Source organism: Lytechinus pictus, chromosome 18, assembly GCF_037042905.1.
Source record: "Lytechinus pictus isolate F3 Inbred chromosome 18, Lp3.0, whole genome shotgun sequence".
NCBI classification, from domain to species: Eukaryota; Metazoa; Echinodermata; class Echinoidea; order Temnopleuroida; family Toxopneustidae; genus Lytechinus; species Lytechinus pictus.
Genome location: NC_087262.1, coordinates 3913244 through 3931596, shown reverse-complemented (window position 1 = coordinate 3931596; position 18353 = coordinate 3913244). Strand labels below are relative to the sequence as shown.

At 35.9% G+C, this 18353-nt stretch overlaps 1 protein-coding gene across 1 annotated transcript in view; it reads left to right on the top strand.

Moving 5' to 3' along the window:
* LOC129281652 (MOB kinase activator 1A-like) overlaps positions 1-18040 on the top strand; it is a 36638-nt gene extending 18598 nt beyond the window's left edge. The window contains exons 2-5 of the mRNA XM_064113500.1: positions 4103-4275; positions 14083-14176; positions 15199-15332; positions 16612-18040. Coding sequence (XP_063969570.1) covers positions 4103-4275; positions 14083-14176; positions 15199-15332; positions 16612-16847 — 637 coding nt within the window. The 3' untranslated portion in view covers positions 16848-18040. The remainder of the gene's footprint in view (positions 1-4102; positions 4276-14082; positions 14177-15198; positions 15333-16611) is intronic.
* Positions 18041-18353: the final 313 nt, after the last annotated feature.

Genomic DNA, 18353 nt, shown 5'->3' with positions numbered 1-18353 from the left:
AACATCCTACATCATGTACATTTCATATACGTCGTTCAAGGAAGCTGAGACGACAGACCAAATTTGTCCCCATGACGGATTAGAATATAGTGTAACATTTACTTTATCATTATTGCATGTAGGTATTATTACCACTACACTGGCAAACTCCTTGTAATTTCAAGACTTTCCCTGCCCCACCCCCCAAAAAAGAAAGTTTGTCTTTAGCAAGCAAGTGTAACTGTGTCTATGTACAGTAGCAAGTAAAGTGGGGGGGGGGCTCATATAAATTCAAGGACCAACGTGATGTGTTCTACATCTATAAGACTTGGTACCATTTTCATCTGCATCGTCTCTTTTTGCATTTTGGAAAGCAAATTTGTTTTGAGGGAGGCAAAGCTTCCAAACTTGATGTATCATTCTGTTATAAAATGTAAGCATCACTTTGATTGACAAGGGTGTGATCCATTTCATTTTTAGATTTCATTATTCCCAAAATGTCACCCCTCCCGGATTCCCTCCAATCAATCTCAATATCAGACCCTTTTCAGCATAGGCGGCGGAAGCAGGGGGATGGGGGGGGGGGGGTCCTGTCCCCCCTAAATTTGAGGGGTGGGGACAGACCCCCCTAAAATTTCTGTTGATAGCTTTTTTTTTTGGGGGGGGGCTTGTCCAATTTTTTAGCTGTGTCCATCCCTAAATTTCAGGTGGACCCCCCCCTTAATTTTTTCGCTTCCACCGACAATGCTTTTCAGCATCTCTCTACCTGTATGAAGGTCCCCTCCATCCTCTGTAGCTTTTAACAAGCACACTGTCTTGTGTGGCTAAGGTTAAAGCAGGCCAGAGACTTTGATGACGGAAGCTAGTGAGACATATCATTCAAGAACATGCATCCATTGATGTCGTGGTACAAAGAAGCTTCTTTCATGTCAAGTTTAGAGTAAGGTACAAAGAAAGGTTTTCATTCATACCTTAATAGCAATTATGTACTGGTTTCAGGGATCACAGCTGTATCCCATGAAATTCATGGACAGAAAAATTCTTTATGAAATTATGCCAAGGCTATTCATCCGATTTCCGCTCACTTTGTTATCTGTTGAAGACAACAAAACAGACCTAAAAGCAAATAATTCTCACAATTTTTCTGTAAATTCTTTTGTAGTATTGTTAAATATGTATTCAATCTTCCAGAAGGAAAACTGAAATTGAGTACATACATGTAAATACCCTGCTCTTACCAGTCAATGCATTTATATGAATATTGAGATTTTGTAGTTTGTTGATTGCAATCAGTCATAAAAATTATTTTCACTGGGCAGGTCCTTAAAGTGATTAAAGCGATGTCTCAGGAGTTGAAATGGTTTGCATTGGCACAAAATGATCATCTATTCCACAAATCAATTGAGAGAATAGAACAATTATAATGACATTAAAACTATAAACAATTTATCAGAAGAGTACAAGTACAACTGTCAATAAAAATAGTGGGGGAGGGGCGAGCAGACCTGCCAACCAGTACGTTTTATCCGTATTTAGTACGTTTTTGCAACCAAAATATGTTTTTTGTAATTTTTTTTTTTTTTTTTTTTTTTTTATAAAACAAAATCGTAATTTATTGAGAAAAATCATCTCTATATGTCTCTATTTCATAAAACGTACACAAATATGGTTATTAGATCAATGTAATTTCAGGTAACTTGTTTTTTTTTTCAATCATTTTGTAAAAACCAGGGTGAGATATACACAAGTTTCAATGGTTTTTTTTTCATCTGCAAGAGCAGTGCGCATTTTAGCTTGCATGCAGCTTGAGCGCCGCGATGAGCGAGTGCACCAAGCATTTTATTATGAAATACACTTTTTTGGGGGGAAAATACAGTTTTTTGTATCACAGAATACAGTTTTTCATTCCCAGAGGTTGGCAGGTCTGGGCAAGGGGGGGGGGGGTTGGTTCAGAGATGTTTTGTGGAGTATATAAAAACCAGCATACATGAGGGTGAACGAGCAATGTAAAAGAAAAGATGCGATGGGCGTTAAAGCTAAATGAACGTAGTTGCAGTTAAACACTGATTTCGTGAGAAAGTCTGTAAAACCAAGGTAAAGTATTGATATATCATTGTGGATCTACATGTAGATCTGGTACAGTTACATAAACTGAACTTTGTGAAATCATAATATCTACATGTAGCTAAAAAACGATCACACTGAAGATCGCCAACACAGATAGGCACACGTGGGACAGTGTATCATTATTGCTGGAATAAAGACCCGACAGAAGTGACCGAATCCACGCTTATTTTGCTCATTTCTCAGCAATTAAACAATTTCTTCCAAAATCCTTTGGCACATATTTTTTATTCATACAACAAACAGACACTTTGGTGATCTTTATATTAAATTCCGTAAAAAGTCATTTTGAGATCGTTCCCACAACTGGAATTTATCTTTAAAGTGAGCATGAGGTTTATATGCTAAGGTTATTATTCCAGGCTGTTGAACTGTTTTGTAAAGAGTTTTTTAGTTGTTACATGTATGTTTTATTTCACATCATTATCACACAGCCTGTTGCCCTCATCCCCCTCTTGGACACCATTCTCATTATACTTTCTAAAACTGGAAACGCTTGCTAGCGTTCCCATTTGATCACCCAAAAGTGGTTTTCAAATCCACTCCACGTAAAGTGGTCTTGGAACACTCTCAATGGGGTGACATGTTTCGCTCGAAATTTGAAACCGCAGCGTAGGCATTCCACATACAGTGTGTGGAGTAGTGTGCTCGAGATGTGCGAAGATCGCTTCCCGAAGAACGGTTGTGACCTCACTTATGCTAAAACCAGTTTAACGAGGCAAAGCGATTTTCAAAACTACATCGCGAGGTGGTTTTCTGAACTGGTTTGAAGACTGCTTCGACCGTTCTCATTACACATTAAACTAGTTTCCACCAAACTAGTTTTAGGACGGTAGTGAGAACAGTGTCTTTCTCTCTCTCTCTGACTTGCAATCATGCTGTGCATTAATGCTGTCCATGAAGAAACTTAGCACACTGTTCTCATAATCAAAACCAATTTACGCTCTCAATTTCATCTGGTTTTGATTTTAATGAGGGAACCCCCTAGCGTGTGCTTGCAAATAATCTCTGGAGATTTTTACTCTTGTTAAGTTCTATTTTTTGTTTTAATTGGCTTGTTTCTGTATCGACAGGGGATCATATACCTAAATTTTCATTTTTACACAACATATGAGAACTAAAACATTTGTAATTTAGAGTAATCAGAAGAGAAATTTGAAATAATGAATTCTCATGATGATTCTCATTAATATTGCATTTGAAGAGTAGCAAATATAAAGTTGAAGTTTATATATTTGGAAATAGGCTTACTCTTTAAATTAAAAGGCTACAAGCTTTTGTACATGATCTGATGATCGTTACGTAAGGAAGTCAAATTGTTGATAAACGTTGCAGTGAATAGCAGAATAAGAAATTTATGTAAATTTTGTATCTATATGTCTGTTAAGAATAAGATCAAAGTTTTATATTTGAATATCTTTTCCCAACACAGATGAACTTTCATGTACTTTTAAAATCTATGATACTCAGCTTCTGTGAGAGGATGGTTTAAAATCCGGGCAAATTGAAGACGAGGCTCTTCTATAAGTCACCTCTCTTTACCCAAATTTTGTATAAGACGGTGAAAGGCACCCAAGTGGTACAAGAAGTCTGAGTCATGTCTATAGCAAGAACATTGACTGTTTATTCCATGACTTACATTTGGAGGTGTAGTGGTGTAGCGGTTCTGACTCTTGCCTTTCAATCAGAGGGTCATGTGTTCGAACCCCACCCGGCGCTAGCATCATTTGGCAAGGCGTTCATCTGCATTTTCCACTCTCCACCCAGGTGTTAATTGGGTACCCGGTAGGATGCGAAAGCTATTGTATATTTGAATTTCCCATTATGAGGCACTTTTGTGTGGGATTGAAAAAAAATGAATCCAATGACCGGGGTAATAATATGCTTGAAAGCGCTTTGAGCCGTTAATGGGAAAAGCGCTGTATAAAAACTAGGTATCATTATTACAGTGTATTATTATTTTTTCATTATTTCTTTATTCTTTTCTCGAAATCTGCAGTAGTTCAAATCGCAACAAGACGCTCCGCACCAAGTCCAAGAAGCACATTCCAGAGGGTTTCCATCAGTATGAGTTGATGAAACACGCGGAGGCAACGCTTGGTAGCGGTAACTTGCGGCAGGCCGTCAGTTTACCGGATGGAGAGGACATCAATGAATGGGTCGCAGTAAACAGTAAGTACAGTATAGTCCTGTGCACGCATCTATTGCAGTATTTGGGAGTAATTTGCCCTTTTTTTCATCAAATTTCTATTTAAAAAATATGGTTATTTTGGAAAATTCTGAAGGCTTTATTAGAAAGGGCTTGCAATACTCTACCATAAAATGTAAGGAAAAAAATCAATTATATTGGTCATACATGTATTGCCCTTGTGCTTGCTGAATGATGATAAAAGATACCTACATTACATGTAAATTTTCAGCTCAACTGTGACTTACAATGTGCATTGCCAAAATGGATTATTACTGACAAATTTCATTAATGAAAATTTTTTTTTGCAAATAAATCGTAATGCACCTTTTCCATATACAATTTTAGTACACTTGCAATAGGACATTTTGAGGAAATGTCATCTATAGTGACCTGGATATAGGAAATAATGTAATACCATTATTACATGTTCTTAGAAAATCCACATACATGTAGTATCTGTTATCATGTCAGGCTTACATGAGATTCGATCATTCCAATTTCCAAGTTGAAATCCAATAGGGAAAGCCCGTGATATTTCTCAGATATTCCTGATTTCCTGTCCATATCCTACGTACTATGATAGATCTTCTGAAGATTTTCTTATTCCGTGTATCATCTAATAAATTTCAAAACTAAGTGGAAAAAAATACAGCTAAAGTCAAATAATCATAGATGGCAATAATGCATAGAGAAAGGTCTAATACGATGTAAACAATACCGTATACTGCCATATTTTTGCAAAAGGAAGCAAGTTACAAAGTGTTATTTGTTGTGAATGAGCAATGTGTGTTCGTCATTTAAGCGTCAATGCAATTTAACAGCATATTTTCTTCAATATCTTTCCACAGAATGATAATTTCTTCCCCAAATTTTGCCTGAACGTGCAACATACATACATGTAGGCTGTTTCAGAAACAACAATAACTCAAATTTGACTGATGTGTCTCTTGCTTCCTTTTGCCAAAGTTTGGCAGTATACATGACATGATACTTAGCTGTAGTAATTTTTGGGGTAATTTCTCATCACTTCTACAAGAATCATACAACTTAATAAAACTATAGTCTATACACAATATACATATATATATATATTATATTTTATTCATTTTTTTTTCTTTTTATATGTGTGCATGTTTTTTTATGGTGATTAACATGGATTTTCTTTTTTTTCTTCACTTTATTACCACAACATTAATTTATGTTTAACTGGAAAACACACACACAAAAACTAGTATCAATAATAGTTTATACAGATGTAGTACTCAAATAAGATAATATTTATTATTACCTGTCCGCACCCTTTTTTATGATACAAGATAAAGATCAAGTAGTTATCCTACATGTAGTTCTCGTCTTTAATAGATTACGCGCGTCCTTGGACTTCAATAAAATATGAGTGCCTACATTTGAGCAATTTATTGAATTATTGATTGTGTCAAAGAGCAGTATAATAGCCAATAAACTAGAGCTGATCTTCCATTATTTGTACTGTGTAGTTGGTACAGTGTATTTCTGTTCACAATTCATGAAAATACTGTAAAGACTTGTTCCTGGGCTGTTTGCTGAAAAAAGTTGAATTTTGTTGAACCTCTTTGCACGCATTTTTAAGTTACGTTTGATTGCATCTCTTTTTGCAACAGGCCCCTTGGGCGTGGTTCAGTTTATTTTCATTTGGTCTAATGCCACTTTGTCCAATTGCCAACTCGATCGTTTATTATCATTTGGTCTGCCATCCGTTCGTCTAATATCCACATGGTCTACTTGCCATTTCGTCCACTCGCCATTTCATCTAACCAGTTGGTCCAATAGCCATAGTCCATACCATTTGTTCTAATGAGACTAAGTGTTAATTGGGCAAAATTAATGAAAATAAAATGGATATTAGACCGACTGGTTATGAGACGAAACGGTCATAGACGAACTAGTGATTTAGACGAAGTGATGATTGGATCAGATGGTTATTGGACCAAATGGTTGTTAGACCAAATGTTGATGGTCAGAATGGCAAATAGACTAAATGAAGGTAGACCATGTGGTGTGTGGATGAGTTGGCAGTTGGCAATTTACCCATGGTTCTACTTTTTACTTTTTTGTTAGGGGGGGGGGGTGGAGCAATTTCCTGAAAGTCACTCGCTTGTAGGTTGGCAGACTGAGAACAGAGAATCATAGCCTTGCATGGTCGGTTGATCAAGGCACATGTATCAGACAAAAAGAAAAATACCGCCAATGACTTTAAACATTGGTTTTTTTTTTTGGGGGGGGGGTATTGATTTAAAAAAAATGTAAGGCATATATGTGAAGTGGAAATACAAATAAGCAAGCATACATGTTTTTTACTACCTCCATGGTTAAACCATTAATAGCTCCATGATTAAACTGCTTTCTTTCTTTGTACATGTAGTAGTAATGGTGAGCATCAGAAAAACAAAACATTCTTTATTTTTCCTTGAGCAAAGGATACATGTACTTGATTTTTAAAAGGGCACTGTCCTTGTTGCTTTGAAAGAAGGCCTTTGAACATAAAAGGCTCTTTGTTGACTTTCCAAAGAAGGCTTTATTGATGATGAATGGCAGATACTCGTAAATTGAATTTAGCCTATTTGCCACTTTATGATAAGCTTTTCAAGGATTAAATTCAGACGTTGACGTTTGAAATGACCAAGCTTCTGAGGGTAATTTGTAAAAGTTTGCATTTCATTATTCTCATTATATAAGGAATTTATTTCATTTTATAGTTTATTTGTATGGGCCACTTGTATCTTTTATTCATTCATTCATAAATTTATAATTATTTATTAGTAAATGTTATTATTGTTATTACTATTATTTTCATCATTATTATTTTATTATTTTATTTCTATTATTATTTTTAATATTATTATTATTATTATTCATTATTACATGTACAGTAGTAGTAGTAGTATAATTATCGCCATTATCAATTGCCATTTTTTTGTTTCTCATAATAATACTGTCGCTCTAAGAGACATTTTTTATTTCTGTCGTCCCTCATATGGGCACATGAGAGTAATTCATCCGCGTGCAAAGCATGCCGTACAGGCATAAGTAAAGATCACATGACTTTATTCATTAAAATAATTCATTAAAAATAGACAAAATGTTTGTACATGTATATCAAAATATAAATGATAGAAACAATGTCATGTTCATACTCTTTCATGATTAAGGCATTTGGGGAGGCTAGACTGCATTTTTGTATTTCATTTTAATTATTATCCACAATGCAGTTCGGGTTTTTCTGGCAATTAACTGGCCGAAATTATGGTTAGTCTTATTTCAGGCCATTTAACTTTGATTGAGTTGGACAAGTACCCGATTAACATATCTAGTTTTAATGTACTGTTAATTGTTACTAATGTCGGTGAATGAAAGCAATATCTATCGTGGGATTGATTTTTGATGATTTTTTGATGAGCTATGATTTAACACGTGAGTGAATGGGGGTCTGTAATACTCATGTGAGCCCATATATGTATTCATGCAGAGGCAAACAAAAGAGCTTCATAAAAATGTGAAAAAAAATTTAATCAAGAATTGCAATATTGCCAGTGCAGCAACTTTGATTGAATAAAAAAATATTTCATAATAGTGAAGGAATTCTAGTGGAACTAGAGGAATTCCAGTGTAATGAGTCAATAATGGAATGCCCTGCTGATGACTCATCGACCCCAAGTCAGGCAAAGTTCATTGAGAAAAATAATCTTATACATAATCCTTTTATGAAATATTTGCCTGTTTTTATCAGGGGTTTTCTGAAGCAAGATCTGGTGGATAGGATTTTATTTATGCCTGAAGCCAAGCTAGGGTGATTGGTTGGAACAGCTGGGCTGAAAACAATTTTCATGGAAAACAAACAACTATAGACTTGTATTTTTATGAATAAATGAGTTAGATTTACTTGAACATGGACAGTTGAATGTCCTTTGAAAGTACCTATTTTTTAAACCTGAATAGGAGGGAAAGGGTGTATTAGAAACATGGGAAAGGAAGGGGGACAATGACTTATTAATATCTGTAACTGCTGTAAGTTATTTTTTATTTATGATTTTTTTTCTCTTATATTTCTTTGTTTTGATGCTGATACTTCAATGTCAGGATTTTATATCAATAAACTTTTGAATTTGAATTTGTAAACTTTATTATACAGAATTGTGGTGTAAAGTATGAATACTTTAATTTCTCTGTACGTAGTATGGTACAAATTGTTACAAAACTACAATGTGAGATAAAAATCGCAATATCGCGTATATCAGTTTGGTAATTTCACCTTTATTTTTTGCTCTATCCACTACCTGGGTTTTTTAATATTAAAGGGAGGGTTTATTTCCAATTCGTCTAATGCCAATTCGTCCAATTGCCAACTCGTCTACTACCATTTGGTCTATCATCAGTTCATCTACTCACCACATCGTCTACTTTCATTTAGTCTAATGCCATTCTGTCTAATAACCAGTTGGTCCAATAGCCATTTAGTCCATGTACCATTTGGTCTAATTAAACTAAACTGTTAATTGTGCAAAATGAATGAAAAGAAAATGGGTATTAGAGCAACTGGTTATGAGACGAAATGGTAATAGACGAAATGGTGATTAGACGAAGTGATGATTGGACCAAATGGTTATTGGACCAAATGGTTGTTTGACGAAATGTTTATAGACAAAGTGGCATTAGACTAAATGAAGGAAGACCATCTGGTGAGTGGACGAGTTGGCAGTGGACGAATTGGCAATTAAGGGAGGGGGGGTGTCAAAGTGGACTTATACACTCTGTGACATTATGCAAAGCGAATAAAAGGGAATGCTCCGTATTCTCATCACCAAAGCCCCTCGGCTGTGTCCTTGGCAACTGAGTAGATGAAAGATGCGAATTGGAAATGCAATCCTAGATGGGTATTGATCCATCGTCTCACTCAATCGTCAGGAGAGCTGTGTTTGCACGGCCCACACACGCACGCACGGCAAAATCTCATGCTGATTGCGTGGGTACTGTAATGTTTGCATTGCCGATGAAATGAACAGAGTGTCAGAGTTGACAAGCTGCCTCTCTAAATTTGGATTGGAGATTAATTTTCCATCCAAAGTTGCCATATGGTCATCTATATTCTACGTTTAAATTTCATCTTGTTTAATGTTATGAAAATCTTGTAACCTTGAATTTGAAAGTTGGCGAAAATGTTTTAATAATTGGGTTTGAAAACTGAAAATGCAGTAATACATTGTAATTTACTACATAGTTCATTGGAAATGATCTTGAGGACATTTGACAATTTCAACTGTTAATATATCTTCTTTCGCAAGAATTTGTTCGATTCAATTAAAAAATATTTTTATATAAATATTTTCATTATTAGTTTGTCATTGTGGCAAAAAGCTCAATTGCATGGGATAAAATAATTCAGCAGTACCATCTCATTTTCATTGGAAAAACATGCCAACAAAAATGAGATTGAAATCATGCCATAAAAGAAAAAAAATGTATTTTCTATTTCAAGTTTAGCCTCAAATAATCAAAGACAAAGGACACAATAAAAATTGACATACTGTACAGTAGTATTGAGTCTAGATGAAAGCAAAAACGCTGGTATACCTCCATGGGTAAAGGATGCATTCAGGATATTTTTTTAAGCTTAAATCAAAATGTAAACACACGCCTTGAACACAAACCAGAGTGTAAAAGTAAATTCTCTTCAGAGAATAACAATAAATTAAACAAATGAGAATAAACCAGATATAACCAATAATAGACCAATATGAATAAATTAATTGTACATAATTTTACAGCTGTAGCCAACTGTACATAATGCATTGCAATGGAGGCATGACAACCTTGTACATCAGCTCGTCTTCGCAGCTCTCATGTTGTGCTGCCACCGTAGGCCAAAATCCATGAGAATCTATTAGAAGAATGCAAGCTATGTACATGTAATGCATGCTGGGGTCTATGTGGCGATTATCCTCCCGAACACCTCGGCTCCGGCAGCCAGGGATTACTTCTGTGTGTATAGGCAGGTATCGGAGCGACTATTAAAGGAGAATGAAACCTTCGGAACAAGATAGCTTGTGTGAAAACAGAAAAATCAAAGAAACAGATCAACGAATGTTTGAGAAAAATCAGACAAACAATGAGAAAGTTATGAGCATTTCAATATTGCGATCACTAATGCTATGGAGATCCTCATATTGGCAATGCGACAAAGATGTGTGATGTCACTTGTGAACAACTCTCCCCATTACTTTAGTATATATTTCACTTAAACTGCCTCTTTTATCACATCTATCAGTAGATCATGTGTTCTTTCTATATGAGGGCATGCAATACACAATTTTAAAGAATACATCATGGATAAAGAGTTTGTATCACCATAAGAAAAAGCAAAAAGAAACATTTTGGGGGTATTTTATAGTCCATCAAAGGGAAAGTTTTTCACATGTGACATCACACATCCTTGTCGCATTGCCAATGGGAGGATCTCCATGGCATTAGTGATTGCAATATTCAAATGCTATAACTTTCTCATTATTTGTCCGATTTTTCTCAAACTTTCTTTGTTCTTGTTCTTTGATTTTTCTGTTTCGACACAAGCCTACTTGCTTCAAAGGTTTCATTCCCCTTTAAGGAAGATAGTTCTGGAACGGTATAATGGATGAACTTGTGCTGTAACAATGCAGTAGGGCATACTGTACATGTTCATGTATGTATGTGTACATTAAGTATGCACAGTGCATGCTACTCATACAGTTCATTTTCAAGTTCAATTATATAAAAAATGAAACAATCACAAAGCGTAATATAATGGTTACCTAGGACCAAAGTGAAGCCGGAGCTTGTGAAAATTGGCCCTCTATATAAAATACATAATAAAATAATATTTAAAAAATGAACATAAAGAAATCGAAACAAATACAGCAATTGCAAGAATTCATATAATTTCTTTAAACCCTTTCTACGCAGCATACAAATCAAGGAGGACAGTATGAATAGACATTAACGAATCAAATTCTCGCTACCCCAAATAGCGATTTCGCCGAGATCCGGGAAAATCCCTGTAATCCCTTTTTTTTATAATTGCATTATGGGATAGCTTTTCGGTATTACAACTTCCTGTTCGGAAGTCCAATGCACTGTTTTGCCATACAGATCAACAGTGCCGTCATGCACAACAACACAACGTCGCTTTCGCTCGGAAAGTTCGTGATCACAACCCTCTCTTTCACGATACAGTTTAACGGCCTTTTCTGCTAAAGTCACTAATTCTGCCCGACGCTTTCCATTGCACGGTATTCATCTGTCAGTTAAAATTTTTTTAAGTTCCAAAACTGATTTTTATCAATTTTGTGGTCGACGAAAAATTGAACGAAATGAATGCTGTATATATTTAGCGTCTAGTTGAATACTGTCGTGATGTCAGGCCGGTCGCTAAATGCAAAATTTTAAGATATTCATTTTTTGTTTGATTTTTTTTATAACCAAATAAAAACATGAATAAAAATTATTTTTACGTGAAATATATGTTTTATTTTTATTTATAATTCAAATGGAATCAAAACTGACCAAATGTAATAAAAAGTATTATACTCTGTACATATTACGCTGATTGGCATCGATTTCAGCGTGGTGGAAAACTCAGTATCGCGAACCTCGCGCGAGCATGACTCTAAACCGGAAGTGGTGATGACGACCCGACGGAGTGAAAATTATCTCGTCTCGCGCATTATGAGATTTTTGTTCCTATTTGGGGTAGCGAGAATTGATTGTTTTGCATTTTTGGTCAAATATTACTTTTGAAAAACAAAAACCTCATTTTGACATTCACAAGACTATCGAAACTGTTTTTAAAGGTCAAGTCCACCCCAGAAAAAGGTTGATTTGAATAAATAGAGGAAAATCAAATTAGCATAACGCTGAAAATTTCATCAAAATGGGATGTAAAATAAGAAAGTTATGGCATTTTGAAGTTTCTTCTAAATTTTTCACAAAACAGTGATATGCACAACTCCGTGGTATGCAATTGTTTGAATTATACAATATTTCATTTTTTATAGATTTGACAATAAGGACCATCTTGACTGAACCATATAGTATTAAACAATGCTAATTCCACATGTTCAGGGAGGATATAATCGTTGTATCACTTGACAATGAGGAGAAAATTAGAATATTTCATATAATAAATAATGAGTGGATGACATCATAGTCTCTTCATTTGCATACCAGCCAGGATGTGCATATAACTGTTAAATTGTGAATGTGAAATTAAGCGAAACTTTAAAATGTCATAACTTTTTTTAAATATTTTACATCCGATTTTGATGAAATTTTCAGTGTTATGCTTGTTGGATTTTTCTCTTTTTATTCAAATCAACGTTTTGTCCGGGTGGAATTGTCCTTTAATCTTGTGTCTCTGTCTTTTTCTGTCTCTAAGGTTTTGTCTGTTTGTTTGCTTTCAGTCTGTCTGTCTGTTTGTATATATCTCTCTTTCTTTCTCTTTTCCCTCTCTCTCCAGTCCCTCTTTCTAATTCTCACTCTTTTCCCCATGGGTCTCCAGCCTATTGAGAAGTTTAATAATAATGGATCATCCCAAATGCTAATTGAGATTAATCATTAACTGCAGGGGTCTTTTTTTATAGCAAGTTGTAGGCTTTACTCACATGTACATCATGAATGTGATGATAAGTGAGAGTGATGTGTTTACACAATGTCCCTATAAACGTGTCTCAGATTTCATTTCCTATGGCTGTATTCAACTGCAGATCTGTAGACTCGGTCATTAATTTATCTCTTCGCTGAGGTAGTCTATCTTTCAACACTTGTGTGTTTTCTTTTACCCCTAAAGCTTCCCCTCTTTAAAGGGATGGTGCGGGCTGAAAGTATGTATAGCTTAATAAATAGAGTAGAATTCACTGAGAAAAATGCCAAAAATTTCATCAAAATCGGATAACATATAACAAAGTTATTGAATTTTACAGTTAATCAATATTTTGTGAAAACAGTCGTCATGAATATTCATTAGGTGGGCTGATGATGTCACATCTCCACTTGTTCTTTTGTATTTTATTATATGAAATTAGGTTTATTCAAATTTTTTCCTCCAAGAATTAGAAAATTGGATTGACAACTGATTTAGTGCATTAGATATTTATTGCTGGAACTTATTTCATTATAAGGGAGACATATTATTCACACAAGTATGAAATAATGAAAAAAATATGATTTTATGTAATAACATAAGAAAACACTGCAAATATTGTCAACCCACATTAAGTATATCAGTTGAGAATGTGAGCATCAATAATGGAGTTCCAACTCTACATCTTTAATACCCCCAGGTGAAGCACATCGGTATGAAGCACTCCATGACATACCGAGGTGTTTTTACCTGACTGCTAAGAAAGCAAGAATGCCTGTGAGCAAGCAACCAGGGTACCAACGGCTTAAGGTCCTCTCCGAGGGACCTGGTAATGAGGATAAATGCCTTGCCAAAGGGCACTAGCGCACCACTTGGGAATCGAACCCGGGTCACCGGAATCCGAAACCCCCGCCCTGCCGACTGAGCTATCGCGCCTCCGTCGTATTCTACATACATTTACTATCACGCTCCCCTGGGAGTGGAAAAGGTGCATACATTATGTGCAGGCAAGCCAGGATCTGACGATCAGGGTAATCTGTACAGCGATTTATTTCATTCCAATAGAGCTCTACATGAAAGCATAATATTGTTATTATTATCATCATCATTTTTTTGTTTCTTTGATTCTTTCCTTGTACAGCTGTGGACTTCTTCAATCAAATCAACATGTTATATGGTACCATCACAGAGTTCTGCACGACAGATAAATGTCCCGTCATGTCCGCTGGACCAAAGTAAGTCTTTACTCCTGATACTGTCAAACTTTGAAAAACATATATTTTCGGGACAGGGGTGTACTGTATGTATTTTTAAAGCTTACCTTGAACTTTCAAGAGATCTGCATCATCTGCTATAAAATAGACGGTCTTTCATGAAAATATAACCCATGCCATTTGCAAATTTTTGGGTTTGAAAATTTAGGTTTGTCACCTGACCTTGATAGATGGGGTGGGGGGGGGGGACAGTTTTCACAAAATGTCAGAATAAGCAATCCAGCTATTAGTTGTTCGAAGTAATCATCATTGTACATTGTACCCTAATTGTTTCAAAGCCATATGATCTAGAATTATCATTATCAGTTTCTCTTTTATAATAATAATATGTTCCATTTGTATATCACAGCTACTATAATTGCATATACTCTACTGCGCTTGATACTTGGTATCATGTTATTATGGCTGTAGCTGAGCTGCCGTATAGGCGCTAAAGCATTCAAGGAATAAATCACACCGGTTTTACCCATTCACCTCACCTGGGTCGAGTGCAGCACAATGTGGTTAAATTTCTTGCTGAAGGAAAACACACCATGGCTTGGATTCGAACCCTTGCCCCTGTGATGGAAAGACAAGCGTCGTAACCACTAGACCATGACACCCCCACATTTAGTCTGTATAGACTAAAATGGTTGATTATTTTCCTGGTTGTACATTTTATTTGATTTATTTATTTCCACATTCCAATGACAAAAGTATATACAAGTGTAATCATTTTTTCTTAGCATAACATAACAATAAGCAAATGACATAATTAATAACATATGCATATATACAATCTAACAATCTAATTGAAATATATTTATACCTGATAAATTTCTTTTTTTTATTATTAAAACAAATAGCAGAAAAAAATTATACATATATCGACATAATATATTTTGAAATGTGGGAGACCTTCATCTTAAGCTTAGAGCTTGAAAATGATAAAGGCCTCATGATACATGCATGTATCGCTGTGACTAATTTTTTTTTTTTTACAGATATGAATACCATTGGGCCGATGGTCAGACTGTGAAGAAACCGATCAAATGTTCAGCTCCTAAATATATCGACTACCTCATGACATGGGTCCAAGATCAACTGGACGATGAAACAATATTCCCTTCAAAAATAGGTTTGTACGAGGATCCATTCTTACCTTGTAATGGGTACTGTATCTGTAGGAGGGTGTTTCACGCAAAGCGTTACTCAAAACTTCCCAGCTGTGTGCTGTGTATGAAGCATCGCTGCACGAGGCAGACCGTGCAAGACCTGTGCATAAGTACTGCATAATTAACAATGAGGTTGAAGAGCTACGATTAATCCGATCAACCTCAACTGAATGGAAATCTATCAATGTTATAATTTTTTTTCTACAGGAAATTTGCACCTTTTCCATTGTAATCAAAGAGAAGCACGTTAGCACGTCAAGAAATAAATGAACGTATGAATAAACAGCATATCAAGAAAATATTTTGAACAAACATTCGTTTGAGACTGTTAACATTTCCGGATTTCCATAGTTATGGTTGATCAGATCAATCGCAACTCTTTGTAACACGGAGGCCCAGGTGTGCTTTGGCTCTGTGCAGGACTTTAGCTCTTTGTGAAACACCCCAAGGAAACTGTTTTGTGAATAAAGTATCGTTCCAAGTGTGTAAATGGCATGCATCCTTCATTTTCTATTTCTCTTGAGAGCAGTTAGAACGTACATACTGAAATATCGAATCTCTCTGTCATGACTGGTGAGAGTGTATAATGCAAATTCAGAGAGAAAAAAAATGTTCAGATGAACAGTTGGGAGATGTTATTTTATGCCTTGGGCCGTTAGTCATTGGCATCAGAGGTTTCATTGTGTTTGCATTTTTTTATTACTTCATCTTTTCCTTTTAGTATACATAATATATTAAGTTGCATTATATTTTCGTCATCATTTCAAGTTTGATGTTTTTAAATCTGTACACTCTATGTATATATGCCTGTAAATTGTACGCAATTCAGCCTTTTGGCTGCAAAGTGCAATAATTTCAATAAAACCTTTTCAATTTCATTCATGTATTGAAAATCAGGGTTTGGGAAAATCATTAGTCAGTACATTAATGAACAGATATGATCTATAAGGATATGTATTTTACCTCATGCAAGAGTGGTGTGGCTATTAATCATTGGCAGCAGAGGGTTCATCCATGTTTAGCAGAATTTGTTTAGTCAACAAATATTATGTGAAGATATGTGTTACAGCTGTTAATTATTGGCGGCAAATGAGGGTTTTACATGGATTGAACTTAAGGGTTTGGGAGAATATATTTGCCACTAAATAATAGTCATTTTATCAATTAATAGTAATTAAAAACTTGACCAACTTTTCTCTTTCTGACTATCACTTTCACTTTCTCTACCAAATGCCTCAACAGGTGTGCCTTTCCCCAAGAACTTCATGACGATAGCAAAGACGATTCTGAAGAGGTTATTCCGGGTGTATGCCCACATCTACCACCAACACTTTGACGAGATCGTCAACCTCCAGGAGGAAGCCCACCTAAACACCTCATTCAAGCACTTCATCTACTTTGTCCAGGAATTCAACCTCATCGACCGGAAGGAGCTGGCACCGCTCCAGGAACTCATAGATAGGTTTTCAAACAAGTGAGCCATGCAGGAATAACTGACGAGACAAAGACTCGATAGATGCAGTTCTTGTAGGACCATGGTGGTCGCTTGTGATAACAGTCGGTGTCGTTCATTCTGGATCCTTGTTCGGCCCGGTAGAGTCTTGGTATGAGCAGTCTGTCTTGTATTGGATCCATCCTTCATCAAGTCCATACTAGCCATACTCCTGGAACTCCTCAGGTATTCATGGAAGCGAAATCCTTGATGATGTCCAGAAGGATGTGATCTTGATGGCATGGCATCACTGACCAAGCTCAAGACATGATCATTCATGTAGCATGTCCAGTAGTGTCCAGTAGCAAACCTTTATGTCATTGACCTGAAGTGCTTACCCCAGTCTAGAAACTCGGTGAATGTTTTGAAGCAAGTGATGATACTTATTAAAAAGCAAATCTTTGATGATGTCACATAGGTAAGATCTTGATAGCATGGCATTACTGGCCAAGCCTGAGATACAATTGTAGTGTATTCAGGTGTCCAACCTAACAGAGTTGAAAGTGCTTATCCAAGTCCAGAATTCGGAAGGTCTTGAGAGCAAGTGCTGCCAGTTGAGGTCATCAAAAGTCTAATCAAGAGGAAGAGACTCCAAACAAGTGATCCATGTGGTTTTTCCTCAGAGTGTCACCTGGATCCGAAGAGCTAGGCTTTGCTCCGTGAGTTGGTAGGCTTTAAAGGAAGTGACCCAACAATGGCCAGTCCAACTCCCAACTGGGAATAGCTGACCAAGATACAGGCGTGATGCCAAAGTAACAATGTCTAGAGGACATTGGAATAGGTTGGCTCATATGGTTTTCTGTTGTGGATATTATCAGGAATCTTTGTTCTCTTTAGAAAAGAAATTGTCTTCACAATATTCTGTACCTTGTTTACTGCCCCCAAATGCACACCATCACACGAAGGTAATTTCAGTTATGTGTAGGAATTTATTTATTGTCTATTAGCAGCATAAACAAGATGCTGCTGATGGAACTTAATTGACGTCATTAGTTTGTACTGGTATAGTGAAAACAAGTGCAGTTCTCCTTGAGGATATGTAATTTATATAGCATCAATACATTCATATTGAATGCAGTAGATTAAATTGTTCCTCTTTTTCTAACCTATTGCCTACTGAGAGCGGGTTGTCCCTGAAGGAAGCCGAAGGGATTTACAGAATTCAGTAGCCAATCGGTTGATAAAGATGAAAGACGTCAAGGAATATTATTTTCAGGGAGTTTCTGGATTTATTTATTCAAGCATTTTGCTGCTTCTCCTTCACTTATGCTCCTTTCAAGAAAAAGATATTGAAGATTTTTAAAAATTATTTATTACTATTGTAGCTACTTAACCTTTTAGTCAACTCCATCATATAGACCGGGAGATAGAAAGAGCCGATCTACTTGCTGAATTGATATTAATGTTTCAGTCATGCTCCGCTTGGTGTTTAAGCAAGGCATAGGCTTATTTTTTAGTTTGGACAATCTTCAAACTGAAACTTCTGACGTTT